This window comes from Colobus angolensis, unplaced genomic scaffold (assembly GCF_000951035.1).
Source record: "Colobus angolensis palliatus isolate OR3802 unplaced genomic scaffold, Cang.pa_1.0 Scaffold233, whole genome shotgun sequence".
In the NCBI taxonomy this organism is placed as follows: domain Eukaryota; kingdom Metazoa; phylum Chordata; class Mammalia; order Primates; family Cercopithecidae; genus Colobus; species Colobus angolensis.
In genome coordinates this window covers 2,893,821-2,919,921 of record NW_012115522.1, presented here as the reverse complement: position 1 = coordinate 2,919,921, position 26,101 = coordinate 2,893,821, and the positions used below count along the sequence as shown (strand labels likewise).

At 38.8% G+C, this 26,101-nt stretch overlaps 1 protein-coding gene across 3 annotated transcripts in view; it reads left to right on the top strand.

Moving 5' to 3' along the window:
• Positions 1 to 3,906: 3,906 nt before the first annotated feature.
• The window catches only part of FZD3 (frizzled class receptor 3), a 71,171-nt gene continuing 48,976 nt past the window's right edge, over positions 3,907 to 26,101 (top strand). Inside the window, exons 1-3 of one of the 3 annotated variants that reach the window (XM_011944558.1) lie at positions 3,907 to 4,044; positions 9,636 to 9,674; positions 12,367 to 12,899. In XM_011944558.1, coding sequence (XP_011799948.1) covers positions 12,711 to 12,899 — 189 coding nt within the window. In that variant the 5' untranslated portion in view covers positions 3,907 to 4,044; positions 9,636 to 9,674; positions 12,367 to 12,710. Of the gene's footprint in view, positions 4,045 to 9,630; positions 9,675 to 12,366; positions 12,900 to 26,101 lie in introns of all 3 variants that reach the window. The other 2 variants (XM_011944557.1, XM_011944556.1) reach the window with 2 other exon arrangements.

Genomic DNA, 26,101 nt, shown 5'->3' with positions numbered 1-26,101 from the left:
TCCCGTCGCTGGCATCCGGGGTCTCTTAGGCAACAATGTGTGGGCTCTTGATTGGCTGCGAGATCCAGGAGGGCTGGCTACAAAATTGGGCACAGGGATAAAATTAACAAGTGTGGCGGCCGAGAGCGTGGGAGGGACTGCAATGTCTCAATATAACCCTAGAATGAAGATGCGTCGAATCCTGAAACAAGCAGCGTTGAAAACCTTCATTCAAGACGTAGTGTGTCCCAAATCAGCCCTACCTACCTACGGAGCATGCCCAGTCACATTGTCCTGGTCACTCCGGAGCTGCGAAATGCAGGCTCCACTGTGCCAGGTTTTAAGAGTGGCCAACAGGTAAACAGAGGGTTGGAGGAAGAAGAATTCGAGACTGGTTCAATGAAATAATAGCACCTGCAACAGGAAGTGGAAGGATGGGGCCAGGAGGAATTGCCCAACACACAGACACACAAATGCTTAAATGCAAATTTCAATTTATTGGATTATAGAATTCAGGCTGACTGACAGATATACCAGGGAACCAGCAGATGGCATGCCCTAATAAGAATAACTAAATTTGGGAACTCTTAGAATCCCATCCAATTCATTAAATTTATTGAGCACCTGTCTTGTAATAAGAAGCAAAATGAGAATACAAGGATAAAAAAGAAATCTAAAAAGGAAGACTGGAAAGTGCAATATACAAATACCTAATGGAAGGCTCACATAGTTAACAGCTGTTATAGAGTTATGAACAAGTGCTGGAGGATACCAAAAAGTTCAAAATTCCCGAACAGAGGTCCTTTGGTCAATGTAAATCAGGTCTTATAAGCAGCAGTGAATAACAAAAAGCAAAACAAAACAACAGCAAAAAAGACTTTCCTCACTATCTTTGTTTCCCAAAACCAATAAGAAAGCATTCTCCTCCGACTTAAATGTACAAACCCTGCGTTTCTGTTGTGTTTTATAGTTTTTATTTTTATTATTTAGGGGACGGAGTTTTGCTCTTATTGCCCAGGCTGGAGTGCATTGGTGCGATCTCAGGTCACTGCAACCTCTGCCTCTCAGGTTCAAGCGATTCTCCTGCCTCAGCCTCCTGAGTAGCTGGGATTACAACCATTTGCCACCATGCGTGGCTAATTTTTTTGTGTTTTTTGGGGAGACAGGGTTTCACCATGTTGGCCAGGCTGGTTTCAAACTCCTGACCTCAGGTGATCTGCCCGTCTCGGCCTCCCAAAGTGCTGGGATTACAGGCGTGAGCCACTGTGCCTGACCTGTTTTATAGTTTTTAAATAGGCAGCATTTGTGTATCTCCAGTTTGAAAAGAAAAAGTGAAGCTCATAGAAGTTGTTGCTTTCCTTAGATTAAAATGGATCAGTAAGTGGCCAAACTGAAATTAGAACCTAGGTTGTTTGAATTCCAGCCTAGGGATTTTTTCCACATGACCAGGTTGTACCTAAATGAACAAACAAAGCCTTGGGGAAAGGGGCAGTGAGGGGGTGGCCTGGGGGAGGCACTTAGATGCAACACTAAATTACCATGCATTACCAGTTAGCTTTTATGGTTTCAAAACGGGTTCATCCAGAAAGAGACCAGTTTTAACAATGTCGGGAGTGCTGTGTCTCTCTATGAAGTTCCCGCTCATTAAAGACTTCGTATTGGTGGTTACAACATGGAATGAAAGACAGATAGGATCATAGAGAGCATCTCCTTTAGCCCTGTTGGATTTTAATATTTTCATCCCTGAAAAGAAGGTTTCTTTCTTCTTGCCTCTCAACCAACACCTTCTGGGCCTCCTGTCCTGCACTTTATCATCAGACTACTGTCCTCCCAAAAGAACCTGAGCCACACCGTTCACACTGTCTTTGTTCACAGTGAGCACATAGAGCTCAATGTCTGACACTGCAACATTACTTTTTATTTATTTATTTATTTTTAAGAGACAGGGATGGCTTTGTTGCCCAGGCCGCAGTGTAGTGGCACAACCATAGCTCACTACAGCTTTGAACTAGTGGGCTCAAGCAATCCTCCAAGGCTAATTTTTTAATATTTATTTTTGTAGAGACAGGATCTTGCTATGTTCCCCAGGCTGGTCTCCAACTCCGGGCTCAAGCGATCCTCTCTCCTCAGCTTCCCAAAATGCTGGGATTACAGGCCTGAACCACGTCACTCAGCCCCAAACATTAATTACTTTTAAGGGGGACATTTCGAACATAAAGAAAAGTTTGGACACTTTCATAAGAAACACCCTTGATTCTCCACGGAGATTTTTAAAAAACGTTACATTTGTGTGTATTTCACAGATAAAGGAGAAGCTTCTTGTGTCTCATTCCCAGGTCTCATTCCCTTCCCTGCCTGCCTAGAGGCAGTCATTGTCACGAAATTAGTGTGCAGCCTTTCTGTCCATTTTTACGCTTTTATTATATGTACGTTTGCCCTCATAAACATTGTATAGTATTGCTAGTTTGTTTTTTTTTTTTCTAAAGAGGCATAATCACTTACATACCTTGTGTTTCCCCCCCATCAATGTTCTTTTTCTGAGATTTAGTCATGTTGATACAGTGGTGATCATTTCTACGTCATTCCCACCTCCCGATGTTGAGCTATGATGTGTCCCATTCCTGACAGTCTTTACAGGATGGTGGCTAAATTGAATAAAAATGCACCTCGCAGCGCATCTCCACAGGTTCCCCAGCTACAAGGGATCTGACACACACAGATTTCCCCTACACTATCTGCCCCCTCACTCACTCTCCACAGAGGCACCGCTGGCTCCAGAGGATACACTGCCCTGCCTAGAATCAACCTAAGAATCAATATTATTTTAAACATTGTTTACTGCACAAGTATTTACTTATTAGAGAAACTGAAACTGTCATTTCAGATCTCATTTATCATGCCTGTTCACACAGCTCACCTTCTGATGTGAAACTCTAGGTCTAAGTTCAATACTCTTCAACATTTACTTAACACGTATCAAGCGCCTTTCTAAAAATAATTGCAAAACACACACAACGTAAATGCACCATTGTAACCATTTTTAAGTATACAATTCTAATAGTGCTAAGTCCATTCACATCGTTCAATTTCTATGTGCTCTATGTGTTCTATGTGCTACCGAATGAACAAAATGATGCCCATGCAATCTAGGTTCACGAGGAACGAAAAAGAAGAGAAAGAAACGGTTAAACGGTGCAGTGAAAAGAAAAACAGCCCTAGGTTGGGATGAATCCAGGCCCTGTTAAAACGCTGCATGGCTTTAGGTAAATCATCTAACCTTTTGGGGCGTTCTTTTCCTCGTCTGAAAAATGAGAGGTTCAGTTTAGACGATCTTAAAGAATTCTTTCAGCTTTAAAGCCGCTTATGTAGAAAAGGAGAGGAGAAACATTTCCTAAGGAGCAAAAATTGGGGCGCGCACCAGTAACGACCAGCTCCACCTGTTTCCAAAGGTCTTGGCCAAGAGGCTATGAACTATCCCGGGCGAGTAGCCTGTCTGCCACGCTGTTTCGCGTGGAGCTCTGTAGCAGGCCAGAGCTCCTGCACCCCATTCCACCCTCAGCATCCGGGCATCTGCCTCTTGAGCACCCCAAATCCCCAGGTCCGGAGGTCGGCACCTCTGGTTCTCAGACCAGGTGTAGGTGGTCCTGCAATCACACCTCCGCGCTCGCGTGTTATCAGGGGAGGGAGTGCATTGCCAGGAGGCCCCCGAGTGCATCTCAGATTAGCGCCTCCAGGGCTGGGAACCAGAACGCCGGAGCAGGGCAGCTCCAGGCGTCACTCAGGGCGAGAGGCAGAGAACAACGAGACGCCCCGGGCCAGCCCGGTTTGCCCAGGCTCCAGCAGAAAGCTTTCGGCCGAGCGTGCTCAGTGCGCCTGCCCCGTGCATGCGCGCGCGCTCGTGCGCTCGCTCCCCGGGCCGCGCGCCCTGGCGCTCGCGAAAGCTCGCTGTCGCTGGGAGGCGCGCGCCGGCGGTCCTCCGCCGCTCCGGGTACCTGAGGGACACGCGGCCGCCCTCGGCTGGCGGTGCAGCCCCCACCGCTTTGGAGCCAGACGCCGGGGTCTGAGGTGAGCCCCCTGAAGCGTGTGGGCCGGTGGGCCGGGGCAGCGGGAGAGGGAGCGGCGAGTGTGGAGCCCCCGGACGCGCCGCGCGGCTGCCTGCTGCTCCGCCGCAGCCCGCGCCGAGGAGCCAGCAGCAGCCCGGCGCCTCCTCCTTAGGGATCGTTCCTCTCATCGCGGCCACAACAAAAGCCTTGGGCACCGGGCTATGGCGGGCGGCGGAGCGGGGTCCCGGGCCCGCGGTGCGGCGGGAGGCCTCGGGGACGCCTACTTTGGGGCTGAGGGCTGAGAGGGGAGCTGCCCCTGGAGACGGTTAACCCTGTCCGCCCTGAGCCCGCGCTCGGCAACCTGTGCGAGTGTGGACCGCGGTTTGCTCGCCTCCACCCCGGCCCAGACCCTGAGTGGCTGGGAGAGGGGCCCGGCCGGAACCGGCGGCAGCGCGGGGCGCCAGGGGGGCGTGGGCGGAGGACAATGCGCCGGTGGCTCCCTGCAGCCCGAAGCGCGCGCCGCCAGGCTCCTGGCCCCGGCTCGGGTCAGCTTCGGGCCCACCTTTGCCTGCCCGCGTCTAAAAGTTTCCCTGCCGGTCCGTCAGTTTGCAAAATCCTTGCTCCCTTCCGCGAGTTTCCCCCGGCTGCCTCCTCCGCGGGCTGTGGGTTTGCCGTGGGGTAGTCGCTGCTGGATGCCCGAGGGTCCGCATCTGAAATCAAGCTGTTGTGAAATAGCCTACAAGGTTAAGGAGTCTTGTGTCCTTTCAAGACATGTAAACATCTTCCTAGAGGTGTTTTACATCCTAGGAGTCTTGAGTTCGATCCCTCTGTTGTAAGATAAGCCAAGGGGGCTTTTCTTGGCTTTGTTTTTAAGAACAAAAGCACGTGCCATGAATTGAGGCAGAGGAGTAGACTTCAGATTTAGAGAGATCGGCCCCATGAAGGAGGTTCGGCGGTTTGCCCAGTGTAGAATGACTCTTTGAATTTTGGTCCCCGTCTGGATTGACGGAGATACAGCGGCATACAGCAGAGCAGCCACATCAGTGACTGCTATGGGAGAGTGTTCAGACACAGCTTCATCTTAGAGAAGTAGTTCTGATCGGGAATGCTTATTGATGGGAATTGAGTTACTTTGTAAAGCTAGTATGATATGAGCAGGAAAACAAAGACCTGACTACCCCTGGGGATGTTACCTCCTTCTCTCATCCTCCTTTAGTCCTTGGTGGTGTGCTGGTGCTGTTCCTGCATTTTAGTCTGGAAAAGGAATAGAAATCCTTAGTTCTATTATTAAGAAGTGGTTGCTCCTGAAGATAATGCTTTCCGTCTTTACTTTTAAACAAATCAATACTATCTTTTTCCTCCAGAAAAAAAGAAAACCCACAAAGATTAAAAAAAAAAATCAGAGTCGGAGAGCCTAGGAAAGAGGTGTAAGAGCTTGACTGGGTGGGGCTGGAAGGATAGAGCTGAAGATAAAGTATAACTAAGAGGCAGCCCTTCTACTATACCCCCCTCCCACCCCATTGTTTGAAACTGTTAGGAAAATAAGTAAATTACGGGTAAAGCCTATCATTCTGCCCTCTCTTTCCTCCTCTCCTTTTTCCCTCATCCACTACTAAAATTGTCTATCTCCATTTCTCCTAAATCTGTAAAAGCGTCCCATTTATAAAAGGAGAAGAAGGACAATGAGCCGTTTCCTTATCCTAGCTACTCTATGCTTCTGAGCTTTATTTTGTGCTTTGAGCATTCAGGTGGATATTTCTTGGGAGTTCCATGATTGAGATATTTGAAGTAGAGAGGGCTAAGGGAATTTAATAGCAAAGTGCACATTCTTTCTTTGTATAGAACAAAGTGAAAGCTTTATCACTGGGGAAGGAGAGAGGAGATTTTTACTCCCAATAAGTTGTCTGTTTCCCAGGAAAACAGACTTAAATTTCATATTAGTTTGGTAGTGAAACTCTAAGATTTTATATTCAAAACTTTTTCTGAGTATGTGAGTGTGTTGATGTTAAGCTGCTGTTGACTTTCTTTTCCTTCAGAGACAGATAGTAGGAAACAATTTGTACCACTTGTTTAAGCGGTTTTGGCCTGAAGTTTTTTTTTTTTTTTTCTATCCCCAGAATTCTAGAATTATGCATGATTAAAACTGCAGCTGTGCACAAAAATAAAAAGAATGATTTTGAAAATATATACTGGATAAATTATTCAGCATAGATTGGAGGAAAATGTGTGGTAGAGTCTCGAGGAAAGAAATTAGATTTTCAGTAGTGGTATTTCTATAATGATAGGAACAAGTGAAGTGTAACAGCTTCTTACTGGCTAGGAAAGAGTTTTACCTACTATGTCAAAAAATCAATTTCCTCTTTTTGCTTTCCAGTTCATCATGTTAGGAACTATTGACAGTTCGGTATATTCAAGGAGTGTATTGCACATGAAGTTTGAGATGAATATAACTAGGCTAGTGGGCCTGAAAACCAAACCCTGGTCCCCAGATTTTATCTCATTAAAATAATTCCGTAGTCAAAGCATGCAAACCATGCAGCCTTGTTAAGAGGGGTGGAAAGCAGGGGCTTGGTATTAGAGAATTTTTTGATAGCAGATTTAAGAGAAGCTGGGCTGAAATTTCAGCCCATTTTAAAGTCCAGAATCTATCTGTCTCTTAACTTTTCAGTTTTATTTTCATGTCAGTTTTTAAAGATCTTCTGTCTTCTTTAGTCTTAGTAATTAATAATTTCTAAATTGAACTGAACTTTGATGCCTGCCATTCATTTAAATTTTGAACCTAGATGGATTTACTTTTCCTCTGTGTGCGTGTGTGTGTGTGTGTGTGTGTGTGTTTTAAGCCTTAATCACTTAACACATTGGAAGATTAAGTTATTTGTTGTAATCAGCAGATGATGACAAATGGACTTTAAACATTAGATGAAGTAGGAAAGTTCAGAAAAGAGATTCTCTGAGATTAGTAGGAATCTAGGTCCTGTGAATTAAATATGAAGCTATATAAACTTTCTTGTAGCAACCAGTAGGCAAAGGGCCAAAGACTATATAGACTTTAAGAAAAGGAAAGTACCATTTGAGCAATGAGTGTTCGCTGAGTGTATATTTTGTCTAACAAGACAATAATTTTCTTAAGAGAAGAAACTGTTATTTAGAGATAGTTATTGCTAATCCTTGGAATGCGTTCTTGAAAACATGCCTGAAAAAAGACAAAGAATATTCCTCCTGTTCCCTCTGTAGGCACTGTGTAACCAGCATTTACTTCTTGAGACAACCTTTAGATGATCTTTCTCAAGTGGAAATGCAAAATGTTACCTGCATTTATCAGGTGTCCAGAAAATGAATTCTCAACAGAACAATAAAATGGAGCCCTATCTGTAGAGAAGGTGTAAATTGGGATAGAGTTGCTGAACATAATCTTTTGTTGCAGAACCCCTTTGACAAACCCTTAGGGCCCACTTCTCTCATCATCCTTTCTTGGATTCAGTCTGCTTTCCTCTTCCCAGTTGCCACCTCCTGCATTTCCCACCGAGTTCTTTGGGTCTGATTTTGCAGCCAGCCTGGGAAGACAGTCTTCCAAGATTGGAATCCCTTCCCTTTATTGCTGTCTTTCAGGAGAAATACTTAGTTTAGTTTATTTTAAATACTTTTTGTCGTCAAAAGAAACCTGATAAATAATGGTTGGGAAATATAAAATTCCTGATGTTGTACATTCATAAAAATAGAAATGTGTGAGCTTTAAAGTATCTAGTCCTTTTTATTTTCTGATGGAATGTTAACCAAGTAACTTAGTCTGAAATCAGCTTTCCAGATATTCTGTATTGCTCTATGGAGAAGTGAATGTGTCTCTTTTCCCATTAAAGGGCATGAGCAACTGTTGCATAGCATTCACTTTTTGCAGGGCCCTCACCCCTGAAGCTGCTCACTCCAATTATGTTAATCTAGTAGGTCCCCCCTTTGTTTTTCCGGTTGATATACTGCAGTTTCTTATAATAAAAAAAAGATAATATCAATAAGAACGCCCAAAACAACTATTAACCTTTATTTAATGACTTGCTACGTTTGGATAGGATCTCTTTGGCCACAATCTTTACTATGTCCTGCAAATCTGGAACTTCAACTTACAACTTTTCCATGGATGACCTTACCTTAGGAAAAATGGCATGCTCACATGATTGTGATTAGAAGCAGATAATTCATTATGTTATTGAAGACATATTATTTGGAATGTTTATCAAAAGTTTTACTTTTTTAATTTTATTTAATCTTTTTGAGACAGAGTCTCACTTTGTCACCCAGGCTGGAGTGCAGTAGTACAGTCTCTGCCCACTGCAACCTCCACCTCCCCCGTTGAAGCAATTCTCGAGCCCTTCCTGAGTAGCTGGGACTACAGGCGCAAGCCAGCTACTTTTTGTATTTTTAGTAGAGACAGGTTTTTGCCATGTTGGCCAGGCTGGTCTCAAACTCCTGGCCTCAAGTGATCGGCCCGCCTTCGTCTCCCAAAATGCTTGGATTACAGGCGTGAGCCACTGTGCCCAGCCAGGAATGTTTAAGTTTTTAAGTTGTGCATATCATTTGATTCAGTTGATTGGTTATCTGATTTTTTTTAGTATTGAAAATCAGATTTTGACTCTTACTAAATTGATCATCAGTGATTTGCTTTTCACTCGGTACGGCAAAGCAGTAATGTGTTCCTTGGCTTGTTGCTTAATTAGTAGTCAATAAACCAGTCGTTTCACTAGTAGTTTTTCTTGTCAGCTAGTCAGGACACATTTATAGATTGAGCAGAGTTAATTACTTCATACACAAAATAATGTACTATAGGTTCTTTAACAAAATTCCATAAAGCATTTAATATTTTATTTTTAAACAATCGAAATAGTTTTACTATATTATATGTACGTGTATTTTTTTTTGACAAAAAGAGCTATATACATATACTGTTTTGTAAACTGCTTTTAAATTTTATTTTTTATTTATTGTTACTATCTTACCATATCCACAAATACAGGTTTATGCTCATCATTTTTAGTAACTATATAATATTCCATCATGTGTTTATACCATAATTTATTTAACCAATTTCTTATTGGTAGACGTTCAGGTTGTTTCCAACTTTTAGGTTTTTTTTTTTAATTGTTATAAACAGTGTTACACTAATATTTTGGTTGTGCATCATGTGTACTTATGTGTTTACTTAGAATAAATTATAAGAGATTTGCTGGATGAAATTGTGTACATTTTAAGGGCTTTTGATATAAGTAGCCCCCCCTTTTTTTTTTAAAGTACCAACTAGTTTACTATTAGCATTTGAAAATGTTGAAATGTTGAAGGTGTTCTTTACCCTGTATTCCCACCCTTTACTGTTTTCTATCATTATTGTTTTTTCCCATCTGATTGGCAAAAATCTTATCTCACATTTGCATTTTTTATTAGTGAAGTTGAATATCTTTTCATATGTTTCTTGGCTACTTGTATTTCTTTTGTAAATTTATGTCTTTTGCTTATGTTTCTATTAAAATGTTATCCCCTATCTGCTTTTATTTTTAAAATTCATTTTATGTATATAATTATATAAATGATACCTTTATTCTTTTTAATTATTCTGTTCTAGGATAGCATTTCTCAAGACCTGACATGGAGCACTTGTAACCTGAGGTAATCATTAGAATGCATATCATTCTCCAGGATTCAGATTTCTGGGGGAATCCATGAGTCTGCTACACTTTAAGATTAGAGAACTGCTATTTTGGGGGAAATGAAAATTCTTTAACACCTGTACTTTGCCTGTTTTCTTTTTGTCTCACTGAATCCACTGCTGTTTTTTCCCTTCTTTTAATAATCATAAACTACAGTCTTTCTGTATCAAGATTATTGTCCTTTCACAGCTGAACAGTAGGTTTTACAAAAGCATCTTGGTACATGGTAATTTGAATGTCATAGTACATAAGGAAGCACTTTTATAAGAAGGTAGGATGCTTTACTTGCAAGTGAGGCAAAAGGAATAAAAGAGGAAACCAGGTAAAATAGATGGAGTAGGCAGAAGTGTAGGGGGACATATCAGCTAGTTTTAAAAGCTGAATGAGATATTGCTTAGTTTCTTCCTCAGGTTTTATGTGGTAGTATTCTTTGCACGATTGATTTGAAACCCCTACCTGCTTGAAACATACATTAGTTTAAATGAAATTTTTGAAATTCTTGGTGTTACTATATACATATTCAACAGGGAGTAATGTTCCCTTTAATTTTTTTTTAGTAGCAGGCAGATGAATATGCTGCATAAGCAATAAACAACAAAGACTGAACTTACATGGATGTTTTAATACTACAATCAAATAAAACTTTCAACAGTTATTTGATGTATTTAATGATATGCGTAATTGTTACTGTGCTGCATGGTAATTAAGATAAATATGTTTTTAACTATGGTCAATATCAGTTTTCTTTTTTTTTTTTGTGACAGAGTTTCGCTCTTGTTACCCAGGCTGGAGTGCAATGGCGCAATCTCAGCTCACTGCAACCTGAGCCTCCCAGGTTCAAGCAGTTCTCCTACCTCAGCCTCCTGAGTATCTGGGACTACAGGCGCCTGCCACCATGTCCGGCTAATTTTTTGTATTTTTAGTAGAGACGGGGTTTCACTATGTTGGCCAGGGCGGTCTCGAACTCCTGACCTCGTGATCCACCTGCCTCAGCCTCCCAAAGTGCTGGGATTACAGGCATGAGCCACTCCGCCCAGCCCAGTATCAGTTTTCTATAGGCAGACCTCCACATTTGTGGGGAGAAAAAAAATATGGCAGGCTAAGAATCCGTTTCAGAAATTTCTGATGTAGAACATGAGGAGCTTTGGGGCTTTTTGAGCAGGGTTTACTTTTAACCTTAGTTTCCTAATTCTAGGGACCATACACTTTTCTTTTCCCTTCCGTTAGTCAAGACTATCTGCTAGAGGGAGAAATTGGAAAGATTCAGCCACTTTTTTACTTTCTCCAAATAGTTTTCTGCCTGGTAACTGAAGCTTGGGACATAGAGTTCCCAATCATTGGTATTTAATGCACAAAGGACAGTTTCTTTCCCCGCTTAAGCCAAAGCAGTTCCAGGTCCCACAATCTAAGTTATTATAGGTGCTAGTATTTGAGTTGTGCTGTTAATCTGGGGCTTTGAGAATTTCTGAACCTGAATTTCTCATCTTTTCCCAACCTAGGCTCTCCACAACAAACATAAAACTATCCAATGCATATGAAACAAATTGAAATAAAAGCAAAGTTAACATTGTTACTAAACCAAATCAAAATGTGATAGCTTAGAATATGCCTTTTTAATACCAGACCTGCCTTCCACTCCACCTACACCCTCTCACCTCCAATTGAGAATCACACATATGTTTGCCCCTGGAGAAGTACATACAAGTTAGAAATTCTAAAGCTCCGTGGAAACAATAACTGGGAATTACTCTTATTTCTGCTGTGACTTTTTAGGGATGATTTCTATTCTCTGTGTAGCATGGCTGTGTGTAATGACCATTCGTTGCTGAAGTATTTCTTAGTGCTACATCTGTGTTGTTAAATTTTTGTACTATCTAAAATATAATGTAATATTGTGAAAATTTCCTAGTATTTTAGAACCTTCTATATGTCAGTTCAGTATTGGTTGATAGAGGTAGCATTTGTATAAACTGATTCAGTGATTAAAATGTCTAATGTTTAATACTGCTTTACCATTTATAAAGTACCTTTGCGTTCCTTGTCTTATGATTCACTCATATCATCCCTGTGAGTGAGGTGGTATTGGAATCATTTTCAAGAAGAAAAATTCTGGGTGCATAGAAGTTAAGTGGTATGTTTACATTCACACAGCTAGCAAGAGACTTGAATCTGTATCTGACTTATTTTTCAGACCACTTTCACAGATGTCTTCTGCTGTATCAGTTAATGCAAAAATATACTGTTAAAGATTAAAACACATACAATTTTAAGTTCAATAATTTAGGTTATAAGCATAATATTTATATTTTAAATAAAATTCAGGACAATAGCGTAAGAATTTTTCAAAATGAATCAATTGTGTATTGTGACTGATGAAAAATTGCCATTATAGATGAGAAATTAAACCATGTGTTATATAAGCAACTGAGGGAAGAAATTAAATTTGCATTTAAATGCTGTTTAAGGATCATTTCAGTGTAGCTATAGCATAAATGATAAAGTAGAAAAATTATATCTTTATAAAGTACACACATATTGATAACTATTAGGTCAGTATAATATCTCTCATCAAAGATTATTAATGTCAAGTCCATAATACTTTGAGAGGAAATGACTAATTTCTCCCATTTTTTAAAAATAATACTTTTCAGATATTTCAGTCGAAGGAAGAAATAGCTCTTCTCCTAAGATGGAATCTGTGGTTTGGGAATGTGGTTGATCAACTTGATATGTTGGCCAAATGTGCCCCATGTAATAAAATGAAAAGAAGAGACAAGATGATGTCATTTTCCCATATTGTGAAACCAAAAACAAACGCCTTTTGTGAGACCAAGCTAACAAACCTCTGACGGTGCGAAGAGTATTTAACTGTTTGAAGAACTTAACAGTAAGATATAGAAGAAGTACCTTCGAGCTGAGACCTGCAGGTGTATAAATACCTAAAATTCGTATTGAGTAGGCCTGATCATCCGAATCTCATTCAGACCCAGGAAGGATGGCTATGACTTGGATTGTCTTCTCTTTTTGGCCCTTAACTGTGTTCATGGGGCATATAGGTGGGCACAGTTTGTTTTCTTGTGAACCTATTACCTTGAGGATGTGCCAAGATTTGCCTTATAATACTACCTTCATGCCTAATCTTCTGAATCATTATGACCAACAGACAGCAGCTTTAGCAATGGAGGTAAGACTTGATCTATTCTTTGACGTATCTTAGTGAATGACTCTTGTGTTGTCCCATCAGCCAATCTAATGAATGTGTTTGATAAACAACAGGAAAATAATATGCTATTTTAAATTATGTCTTATACATTTAAAAACTTATATGTTTTGCTTCAGACTCTAATAAATTGAAGAATTCACATTTGGTGAATGTTACTGTTATATTTTAGACATGATACTTTTATAAAGAAATATTTGACAGATATTGGGAGAACATGGGAGATAATAGCCATTCAGAAGTTTAAAATTTAAGAATAACTTCCAAGCAGTGAAAAAGTTTTTGTCAATGCAAATTATCTGTTCTTGAGCTCTCAGAATTTTATGAAAGTTTGCTGCCTTATTTGAATTTTTTTAATGGTAATTCTTCAGACATTTCTTAATTATTTTAATTTAGAAACTATTTCAAATTTGAAAACTGTGGACACATTAATTGATATAGTTAATAATAGGTTTAAATAAGGGTATATATATCTATAATGGTTTTAGAATTGAGGACAGGGATATATATATACCAGATAAGAACTGGGAGCCAGTAAGCAGTGGTGGTAATAAGAATACACTTTGAGGTAGACAAACCTGGGTTTGAATTCTACCTCTACCACTTTCTAGCTGTATACTTTGGCCACGTTATATGAACTTTCTCACCACTTTCTCACCATAGTTTCTTTGCTTGTAACTTAGAGACTGATGTAAGATACAAAGTGAAAATCCATGTATAATTCTTGGCACATAGTAGGTACTCTATAAGTGATAGCTTTTACCATTTGTTCATATTCTCATATTAGCGAGGCTACCTAATATAATTTAGAGGGAATGTTTGATACATTAGACTTCAGCCTGTTTCCATAGCACTTTCAGCAAATGGAAGCCTGTGTTTTAGAATTCTTCATTTTATAGTAAAATCGAGAAACCTAAGTCTGAGAAAATTTGTAAGATTATTATTCATATATTTTGAAATAAGGAGGGCATCTTATATATTCCACATATTTGAAAATGCTGTAGATGTTGAACAAAACATTTTTTGCTTTTCCTCTGAGTACACGAGGTCTAAGTGGTTGAAGAGAGAGATTTGGTATAGACTATCAGATTAGGATATATAAAAATGGGTATTGGTTTAATACAATAAGTTGGTTCCAGGCATAGTAGTCTTTGCTATGTATTAAAGCTATTGATTTCTCACAGAAAATTGAATTAGAAACATTTTTATGTCTGGTATCATTTTAAATCATAGCTCCTTTGGGAAGCAAATAGGTTAATAAGAAGCAGGTCATAAAGATGCTTGTCCTGACTTGGGTTCAACTTTTGGCTCTGCCATGTAGTAGGTTTAAGACTTTGGACAAGTTACTTAACAAATTCCTGATCTTTGTTTTCTTCATTTGTGAAAAGGTAGTATATGATATACCTTGAAGGGCTGTTAGGATTAAATAAGAGATTTATAAAGTAGCTAGCACAATGCATCATACACAATAGGTGATTTGCAAATATTCATTCTATTCCAAATTCCATTTGTAAATCATCTAAATGGAAGTACTAGAAACACCATGTATTTGCTCCAGTGAATTTGCATCCCTCCTTGTAGGTTCATGGGGCATTCATTCATAGTGATAGCATGATAGGCCCTCTCTGTCTTCTCAAATATACACAGGTAGTCTAGATATTTCAGTGACAATAGAGTTGCCTCTGTTTGAATTTCAGACATTCTAGGGAGAGCACCAAGTGAGTAATAGTTTCTAAGAGAAGGTTCTAATGACTTGAAGTAATGTTGGGAATAGTTGCATATTGCATAGTTATCATATCAGGACAGTGATGCCACTGACTGGAAGAATAATCAAACACAGTTTGAGAGTGTAACATTTCTTTAATAGCAAATGATGTGGAAATTCAACAGACAACACAGCCTGCTCAGTGCTGCTGATGACTCTCTCCACCTCCATCCCTCTACTGATCCAGGAACCAGCTTAGCAGGCACAAGTAATTGGAGCAAACCCAGCACATTCTTGAGTGTTTTGCTGTGAGACTGGATGAATTCAAAGACAGTTTCCTAGGTGTAGCATCTTTCAGCAGGCCCCAGGCTTTAAGCCTGCCTAAAGTCCATTCCTTTTTTCTTTTTTTGTGTGTGTTTTTTTTTTTTTTTTTGAGACATGTTCTCACTCTGGAGTGCTGTGGTGCTGTCATGGCTCACCACAGCCTCAACCTCCCAGGCTCCGGTGATCCTCCTGCCTCAGCTTCCCAAGTAGCTGGGACTACAGGTGTGTGCCACCACCCCTGGCTTTTTTTTTTTTTTGTATTTTTTTAGAGACAAGATTTTGCCATGTTGCCCAGGCTGGTCTTGAACTCCTGGGCTGAAGCAATCCACCTGCTTGGGCCTGCCAGAGTGCTTGATTATAGGTGTGAGCCACTGCGCCTGGTTGGAGTCCATTCCTTTACTGTTTTGTGAGTTAAAATGAGTGCCTGGAACACAATGGTATGTGGGCAGTAAACTAGATTAGCCACAAATAGGGGAACAGAATCTGGGTTATTTTAAATTTTATTCACAATCAACAAGTTGGATTTCTTACATTGTGTGTGCAGGGTTCGTACTCTGTACTTTTATTGAGACTGGGACATGTTTAAATGGGTAAGTATCAATCCATTAAGTTAGAAAAGAAGGTTCTTGCTAATATGTTTGTTTCTTTATCTCTGCCTTCCAAAACATGCACATCAATATACAAACACACATGCTACATTCTTCTAAGTTGTTAATTTGATGTTCTCTTTTCCCCCTGGATATGAGTAGCTTTTGATAGGAAAAAAAATTCCCACTTCTGAGTCTTCCAAACCATTTTGAGCTGTCCAAATTGCTAAGTAAAGTTTTGGGAACTGTTCAGCATGGAGCAATAATCAACAAATGTCAGTAGCAGTCTTTATTGAGCCATCTATTATCAGGTATTTACGACTCTAGTGGTAATAAAAGAGATCTGGGCAGGCTTTTCCACATGCTGAATAATTGAACCAGATTGGCTAGGATGGGAACAGATTAGTGTAAGAAGCACTAGAGTAGGGATAGGAGACTTGTATTCTGTCACTAACTAGGTTTGAGACCTCTTTGTGTTGATTTCCAATAGGAAGTAAATTTTTTCTTCTGCCATTTTATAGGGTTATTGTTAAGATCAAGTGAGATAAGTGGCATTTATGTTAAAGAATTTTGAAAAGTTAAAGTGCTGTGTGAATACAGAGCATTATTCTTTGTTGCCTGTCACCCTGTTTTTTAATTTCAGTTAGTGTGTGGAACGAGCAATCTTTAATCTCTTTGGGAGGCTGATTGCTTGCCCCTCCCCACCCCATATATAGAGCAAAGTAGGCCTCTCTATAGGATAATCAGAGGAAAAACTCCTGGGATGGTTTGTGTTTGCCTCCATTTCCTGTTTTCCTTTGTCATTCTCATTAAAGATATTTTTATGATTTAAGGTTTTCTTATAATGGGAGCATGGTAATCTGGCAGTGAAATAATCCTAGTGGGAACACAGAGCTTAAAAGCCTGAACATCCTGTATCTTTTATGGTTCATTAAGAACCAAGTATGTTTGAATCAGTCTCCCAGTTATCCAAACTCAAATTTGAGCTTTTTACCAAAAAACTTTATTATGGTCATTTTCAGTATAGACAAATAGAATAATATAATGAAATGCCATGTATCCAGCATCCAGCCTTAAACATTACCAACTCGTAGCTAGTCTTGTTTCATTATCACTGCACGCCCTTCTGGGTCACCTTGAAGCAAATCCCAAATATCAAAATTGCATCCACAAATATTTTGGTATATATCTCTGAAAAGTAAGGTCTCTTTGAAAATATGTGAACACAATACCTTTATTCCTTTATCAGTGTCAAGTATCAAATTAATGTTCAAATTACTCTTGCATATTCCACAATTTTTTTTCATATTGGCTTTTTCTAATCAGGGTTCATACATTACATCCGATTGATGTCTCTTGAGTCTGTTTTAATTTATAGGTTTTCCTTTCCTGTTCCCCTTTTTTCTTGTAATATATTTGTCTTATAGAGTTTCCCATAGTCTTTATTTTGCTGATTGCATCCCTGTGGTGTTGTTTACCATGTCTCTGTCTCATTTATTTTTGTAAACAGGCACTGTAGAAGGTTGATTTGACGCCAGTTTGGTTTTTTATTGTTGTTTTGGAAGGAATACTTCATAGGTAGCTAACATACTCCTGCCAAGAGCACATAATATTAAGTTGTTACTCTTTTTGTAAATGTTAGCAGCCATTGATGATTTCCTAGACGAATAGTTTTGTTAGGGGTTTGCAATATGGTGATATTCTAATTCTGTTACCCTTTCTTCATTTCTTAGCTGGAATATTTGGAAACTTCTCATTGACTATTGGATTACTTTCTTTACAGTTTATATAAGAAAGATAGGATAAGTGCTTCCATGTTCCCCCTTTATTAGTTTTTAGAATAATTAGTTGATTCCCACCCATCCATCAAAGGTGACCAGTGAGGGTTTTTTTTTTTTTTGGTTTAAGTTTCATTGTGAACTCAAGGATTTTTTTTTTTTAACATATTTGATGTTTTAAATCTATCACAGTGATTATTGAGGCTCAGAATATTCCATGTTTGGTAGTGGGAGCCTCTATATGGCAGCTCCTGCGTATTTTGAGACAAAGTCTTGCTTTGTTACCCAGGCTGGAGTGCAGTGGAGCAATCATAGCTCACTGTAGCCTCAAGCTCCTAAGCTCAAACAATCCCCCTACCTCAGCCTCCAAAGTAGGGACTACAGGTACATGCCATCATGCCTGGCTAATTTTAAAGAACTTTTTTTTTTTTTTTTTTTTGTAGAGACAAGGTCTCACCATGTTGCCCAGGCTGGTCTTGAACTCTTGGCCTCAAGCTATCCTCCTGCCTTGGCTTCCCAAAGCATTGGGATTACAGACATGAGCTACTGCGCCTGGCCCTCCTTAGTGTTTTTGACACCACCCTAGTGGTGTTTAATAGTTTCTTTTCTTTCTGGTGTGGTTCAAGCTCACTTCATAAAATTCCGCATCAAACCCTGAATCATCAATTTCTCTAGGAAGCACTGGTTCCTTTTATTTTGGAAATGATAATTAAGAGATCACTATCTGGGTGCTAAGTCTGTTGATACTAAGTCATTTTTAGGCCTTTTCATGAACACAGCTAGGGAATACTTTTTTTTTTAAGAGAAAGTCAATCATGAGTTTATACTGATACTTGCAATTCAAGTACTATTGCAGGATGTTGTTTTGTTTTTGAGACAGGGTGTTGCTCTGTCACCTGGGTTGGAGTGTAGTGGCACAATCACGGCTCACTGCAGTCCTAATCTCCCGGGCTCAATTAACGCTCCTACCTCAGCCTCCTAAGTAGCTGGGACTACAGGTGCATGCCACCATGTCTGGCTAATTTTTGTGTTTTTTGTTTGTTTGTTTGTTTGTTTGTTTGTAGAGACAGAGTTCACCATGTTACCAAGTCTGGTCTTGAACTTTTGTTCTCAAGCTATCCACCAGCCTTGGCCTCCCAAAGTGCTGGAATTACAGATGTGAACCACCATACCTGGCTATGGATTTTATTTAGCATCTTTAAATTCATTTTTGTTTCTCTATTCTCTTATCCTCAAGTTTATTATACACATACATTATAGATTTTCAGAATAATATTAGCAATATTATTACTAACAATGATTACAGCAAGCAGTTTAAGATTTCTTTATGCTTCTTTTTGTCCTTTAGGGACAAAGATTTCTTTATACTTTTTGTTCTTTAGAGATGTATATCAGCAAGGATGTACAGTCAAATTATTGTGTTTTAAGTCACTGAAATATTTTTTCTTCATGTGGTTAAACACAATACACAGGTTCATACGTTTTATTTTGATTTTGAGGAATGACATTTATTTTGTAATTATACTTCAAGGTACATTCAGAGAAGTCTAGTTTCTATTCCTCTCTCACCTCTATGTTTTTCCTTTCACCTAAAGGTAGCCATTTTTAAAAAGTTTTTATCCTTCCATTTAAAAACCTTAAATATAACACATATAAAATATTTATTTAATATATATCTATATATATTCTTTCACCTTTTTTGATACAGTTATATGTTTTTTTCCCTACATTACTTTTTTTTCCACTTAATATATTTCGGATATTTCATAGTAGCATTTATAGATGTTCCTCCTTTTAAAATTTTAAAAAATTGTGGTAAGATATATATAATACAGTTATGTAACATAATTACAATTCCATCTCCAGAGTTTTCTCTTCTTCCAAAACTGAAAATCTACACTCATTAAATAACAAATCAGTCCCCATTTTTTCTTCTCCCTAGTCCCTGGCAACTACCGTTTTACTTTCTTTGCCTCTGGTATTTCATATAAGAGGAATCACACAGTATTTGCCCTTTTGTGACTGGCTTATTTCATTTAGCATAACATCCTCAAGGTTCATTGATGTATCATGTGTTGGAATTTTCTTCTTTTTTTAAGGCTGAATAGTATTCCATTGTAGGTATATAACATGCTTGGCTTATCCATTTATCCATCAGTGGACCCTTTGGTTGTTTCTACCATTGGAGTATTGTGAATACTGTTGCTATGAACATAAATGTACAATCTGAGTTCCTGCTTTAAATTATTTGGGGTTTGTAGTCAGAAGTGGAATTGCTGGGTCATATGTTAATTCCATGTTTAATTTTTCAAGAAACTGTCAAAGTGTTTTCCATATGGTGGCACCATTTTACATTTCCACCAGTAATACACAAGATTCCAGTTTCTCCACATCTTGGCTAACACTGGGTATTTTCTGTTTTTTTGTTTTGTTTTGTTTTGTTTTTTAATAGCTATCTTCATGAGTATGACATGATCCTTATTTTTTTATAGTTAAATTTTACTCCATTGGGTTGGATATATAGTATTATTCGTTCAATTCCTGTTGATGGACACAGGAAACAACTGTGTTTCTGGTCCTTTCCTGTTACATAATCTTACCAGTGTGTTTTCACATTTTGACGAGTGTATTTTTGGGATAGGTTCCTAGAAGTATAAATGTATGTGTTACTTTCCTTGATATTGCCACACCTCTTTATAGGGGTTGTACCATTTTGCATTCCCACTAATAATGTGTGAGAGTATCTGTTTCTTCACAGCTTTACCAAAATGATATGTTGTCATGTTTGTTTGTTTTAAACCAGTATGATAGGTGGGAAATGGTGTCTCAATGATTTTCATCACCTACTTTACAGAGACAGAAACGCCTTCATAATTATTGATACACGAGGGTTCTTAATACCGGCAAGAGTATGAAATTCAGAGGCAAAGCAGTTCAAGCCCAGGTTTTGCTACTTATCAACTGCGGACAGTAACAATATAATATCCATGTACCATCATTAAAATGGAATTGGTTATGAAGATCAAACGAGATATGTGAAAATTGCTTTTTAAAATAACAGTGGGCCAGGCGCGGTGGCTCAGGCCTATAATCTGAGCACTTTGGGAGTCCGAGACGGGCGGATCACCTGAGGTCAGGAGTTGGAGACCAACCTGAACAATATGGTGAAACCCCATCTCTACTAAAAATACAAAAATTCGCCGGGCGTGGTGGTGGGCACCTGTAGTCCCAGCTACTCAGGGGGCTGAGACAGGAGAATTGCTTGAACCTGGGAGGCACAGGTTGCAGTGAGCGGAGATCATGCCACTGCACTGCAGCCTGGGCGACGGAGCAAGACTCCATCTCAAAAATAAATAAATTAATTAATTAAATAAAATAACACCAGCAAGGCGCAGTGGCTCACGTCTGTAATCCCAACACTTTGGGGGTCTGAAGTGGGCGGATCACCTGAGGTCAGGAGTTTGAGACCAGCCTGACCAACATGGGGAAACCCCATCTGTACTAAAAATGCAAAAATTGACCGGGCACAGTGGATCTACGCCTGTAATCCCAGCACTTTGGGAGGCCGGGGCGGGCAGATCACGAGGTCAAGAGATTGAGACAGCCTGGCCAACATGGTGAAACCCTGTCTCTACTAAAAATACAAAAATTAGCTGGGCGTGGTGGCACGTGCCTGTAGTCCCAGCTACTTGGGACGCTGAGGCAGGAGAATAGCTTAAACCTGGGAGGCGGAGGTTGCAGTGAGCCGATATCCTGCCATTGCACTCCAGCTTAGCGACAAAGCAAGAAAAAAAAAAAAAAAACCGGGCGTGGTGGTGTGCTCCTGTAATCCCAGTTACTTGGTAGGCTGAGGCAGGAGAATTGCTTAAACCTAGGAGGCGGAGGTTTCAGGGAGCGGAGATTGTGCCACTGTACTCCATCCAGTCTGGGTAACAGAGTGAGACTCCATCTCACACACACACACAATAAAGTATCAGTGCCAGTCCTTGCCTAGAGGATCAAATCCAAAGCATAATAGACGTTCACAAATTGGCTTCTACTTATTTAGCATTCCTTAAGTCTATCAAGTCTGTAAATGCTATCTGTGCCTGGAAGGCTCTTGTAGTATCCCATTTGGTAATATCTTAATTTTCAAGGCCTGGTGTGGTTGTTATTTCCTTGTGAAACCTGGGATGCCTAGAAGTTAGTGACTTTCTCCTCCATACTCACCAGTGTGTTTTCTATGTACTTCTGTTTTTGTGTGTATATTATTATATTGGAATTGTTTACATTTTTATTCCTCCTATTAGAATTAACCCCTTGAAAGTAGAGCTTGTCGTTATTCTTTGTATGCCTAGTACCCGACCCAGAACCTCACACATAGTAACTGCTAAATAAATGTTTGAATTAATTCATGAACTTTATAAATCCTAAATCCCTTAGAGGTGGCAGTAGTAATTGATTACGGTTTAGTGCTATACGTAAGCTCTTAATTTCCTAGGGTTATAAATAATTCTGTGGTTGGTGGAGATGGTGATGGTAATTCCAGTACCAAGGTTACCATATACTTTTGAATACTAGTATTTTACTTTTCTTTTTTTCTTTTTCTTTTTTTTTGGGGGGAAGCAGGGTGTCAAAGTGACTTGAATCCTTCAACATTATGTGTTTCTACTTATAAGTGGTGTAATTAAGCAAAGAAAGCAACACAACTTTCTCATCTCTAGGCTTTTCATGTTTCTTCTGCATGCATATTCTCCATCTTTGCTTATCAAAATTCTGTTGTACTTGATCCATTGTTAGGTTGAAAAAAGAAAGTAAGGTGGATAGTAAAACATTAGTATAGTAGTATCATCCTGGTTTGGTTGAAAAACATATATGCATGTTCATTCAGAGTGAGTGATCTGGTGGGATTTTCACCAGGACAAACAGTGGTTGTTCCTGAATTAGTAGTTTGTTTGTGTTTTTTATGTTCTTCATTTTTTTTTTTTAATTATACTTTAGGTTCTAGGATACATGTACATTTTCTGGTTTTTCTGTAAGGAACACATTATGCTTTTAAAGTAGTAAAACTAGCAAAGAAATTTTTAAAAACTTTCAACTGTCCTTTTTTGCTTAGCTCCTGGTGCAGGGTCTAAGATTTAGTATCTATGAAATATATTTTGATTGGATAAGTACAATATAGGGAAGAACTTGGTAAATACGCAAAAAAGCAAAGTGCTAAGGGGATTCAAAGAGAGAATGGTCGTATGTGGAAGGAGTCATGGAAGGCTTCAAATTGCAGATGGTATTTAAATGAACCTTGAAAGACAGATTTTTTTACTGTAGTTTTTATTTTAGGAGAATAGTATAATGTACCCCCATATAACAATAATTATTAACATTTTATGGATAGGCTTTTTAGAAAATGAAACTACTTTTATTACATTTATAGAATTCATGGTGTTAATCTTTAGAATACATGCGTTATCAAACAGATTTACTTTCTTTATTATTTTTTGTTAAGGTTAATATTAATAGGTGGTTTTCCCTAAACAAACATCTAGCAAAGTGGCCTAAGAAGCCTGGTGTGACGAGAAACCAGCCAGGAATTAAACTTCCAAATTCAAAAAGGTACATACAAGTAGTAAATTGCATTTAGTCATTTCAGACTTTAGGATAAAAAATAGCAGCTTCTGAAATTTTTGATTGATTTTCTTGTGTGACAAATCACTAAAGTGATTTGTCTTAAATTATTAAATGCATTGAAATTTGTTTTGTAAAGCTTTATCTTTTGAGACTTAATTCAGAACCGTCCATGATATTGGAAATATTAAAAGTTTACTTCCCATAGGAGAGTCAGATTTATGGACCTCTCTGGGAACTCTGCTTTGACTTATGAAAATACATATTCTTCTCTGATAATGAGAAATTTCTGTAAAAAACTCACTGAAAAAGTATTGGAAGGTATTTAATATGCTATCACAGAACATTTTTAAAAATTAAGATTTGAACAGGAAAGTAAATCTATGAAATTAAAGACATTTTTACAAACCTAGAGTTTTTTTTTTTTAAATACAAAATAATTATTAAAGTTTGGACCTTTTCTCATTAGGCATTTTATTGTTACAGAAAGGGGATTTTTAAAAGGTCTCATTTTTAGTCACAGTTATTCTAAAAAGTTGTTTTTGAATAATTTCTCATTCTAAGGGATCTGAAATAGCCATTTTTAAATTTTCAAGACCATTCCACATTTGGTTTTATATTTAGTAAATTTAGTCATAAAACTCCCAAACCCCATAGGGTGCAGTTTCTATGGTTACCAGACCCTTTGTAGAGTGACAAAGGTTGGAATTCTGATTCTCATGAGTCAAATTTTGGCCTTTGACTGGGTCTCCTCTGCACATCCTTGCTAAGCTTGGGCTGTTGCTATGCTTGAAGGCTTGTCAGCAAGCAGGTTCCTATGGTAACAGGAATGGAAATTTGAAAGAAGGAAGAGAATGGTAGCACAAAGGCTTGGTTGATTTGAATTTGAACAAAGAATGGAAGATTCCCTGTAGTGCATCTTTGTTGTAGAAACCAGAAATTTAATTTTAGAAAGTTACTTTCCAGTTTGTAAACTTCCTATACCCTGGTCTTGATTTAGTGAACAAAAGTATTATGGTTTAGGGAAGTACTCAATAAGAATCTTTTAAAATTCAGTTAGCTAAAGTTCCTTTTCTGTACTTCATAGAGCTTTCATAGTGTTTCTTATGTTATCCATTTGTTCTCAGATTTTTAGTGTTCAGGCTACTTCATTTAATTTTGATTTTGCTGAGGTCAGAAATTGCTAAGGTTAAAATCAGGGCAATTTGCTTATTTGAAAAATATTAATATTTGTATTTGTTTTTGTGTAACAGCTTTATTGAGATGTAACGTGAGTACAGTAAACTGCCCTCATGTAAAACATTCAGTTTGATGAGTTTTGACAGATCCTGTGAAACCATCTCCACAGTCGAGATACAGAGCATTTCCATCACCTCAAAAGCTTTCTTGTGCTGCTTTGTAGTCACCCCACTCTCTACTGCCTGCTCCAAGCAACACTGATCTGCTTTCTTTCATTATGGATTAGTTTCCATTTTCTAGAGTTTTGCATAAATAGAATCATGCAGTATCTACTTTTTTATGTCTGGTTTCTTTCATTCAGCATGATGATTTTGAGATTCATCTGTGTTTTGTTTTGTTTTTTTAAAAACTTCACTTTAAAAACTGTCTCACTTGGCAGTTGAGAACAGGGAATTTAGCAAGATTCCTCCTCATGCCCACCAAGTAGGCCTGCTACAGCTCTATTAACTTGCACCTTTTCCCCAATCCCTTTCAAGCTATCATTTATTAATTGTGTTCTGTATGCTAACTTTATCTTTTTACTTATGAGTTATTAAGACCATTTTACAGAAGAGGAAACTGAAGCTTAGAGAGATTTGAGTACAACAAATTTGTTAAATGCAAGGGCTCTGGATAAGAATGCTGAGATTTGACTTAATCCTGGGTCTGTCTTTGTAGTTGTGTGATCTTGGAAAAGCTACTTAGTTTTCTATATCTCATTTTCTTCACCTGTATTGTAAAATGAGTTCATAATAATAGTACTTACCTTATAGGATTGTTTTGAAGGTTAAATGAGATAATATGTGTAAGGCATTTTGAACAGTGCTTATATTAGCATTGGAATGTATCCAAATCACACAGCAATGTGTGTTACCAGTGGCAGCGAATCCATACGGGTCTGCAGCAACCTCAGTTCTTGCCTCCTCAGAAGAAAGAATTTGACTGAGGGGCATAAGGCAGAGTGGGAGACTGAGGCAAGTTTTGGGGTAGGAGTGAAAGTTCAGTAAAAAGCTTTAGGGCAGGAACAAAGGGAAGTAAAGCACACTTGGAAGAAGGCCAAGCGGGTGACTTGCAAGATCAGGTGCATGGTTTGATTTGACTTATGGTTTTATACGTTGGCATACTTCCGGGTCTTCTCCCGTGAGTCTTCCCTTGGGGTGGGCTGTTTGCATGTGCAGTAGCCTGCTAGCACTTGGGAAGGGGCTGCATGTACAGTGTGTTTACTGGAGTTGTAGGCATGGTCACCTGACGCTTTCTTCCCTTACCCGTCTAGCCTTCCTAGAGGAAGGTCATATATCAGTAAAACGCTGCTATTTTGCCTCTTAGTGAGCACGTTTGAGCCCACTCCCTCAGCTCCTGAGATCTTATCGGGAAGCTGCTAATCACCAATTTCAGGTTTTTCTTATCTGTTGGGAGGATGCCGTTCCCTGGCATCAGCTGAAACCAATTATTATTTTAGAGCGGCTTGAACATCAAGTATTTTCTTCCATTCTGTTGGTTGTCTGTTCACTCTCCTGACAGTACACAAAAGCTTTTATTTTTGTTGAAGTCCAGTTTACCAATTTTTTTCTTTTCAACTTGTGCTTTTGGTGTCATATCTAAGAAACCACTGCTAAATCCAAGGTCATGGAGATTTGCCCCTATGTTTTCTTCTATGAGTTTCATAGATTATGCTTTTATACTTAGGCCTTTGATAAATTTTGAGTTAATTTTTGTATATAAGGTAAGGTAAGAGACTAATGTTATGCTTTTGCATATGGATTTTCTCTTGTTCCACTGTTTTGTTGAAGAGACTTTTTTCCCATTGAACAGTCTTGGCATCTTTGTTGAAAATGAATTGGCCACACGTGACGGTTTAATTCTGAACTCCTAATTCTGTCCCATTAAACTATATGTCTATCCTTATCTAGTACACACTTTTGATTCCTATAATAGCTTTGTGATACGTTTTTA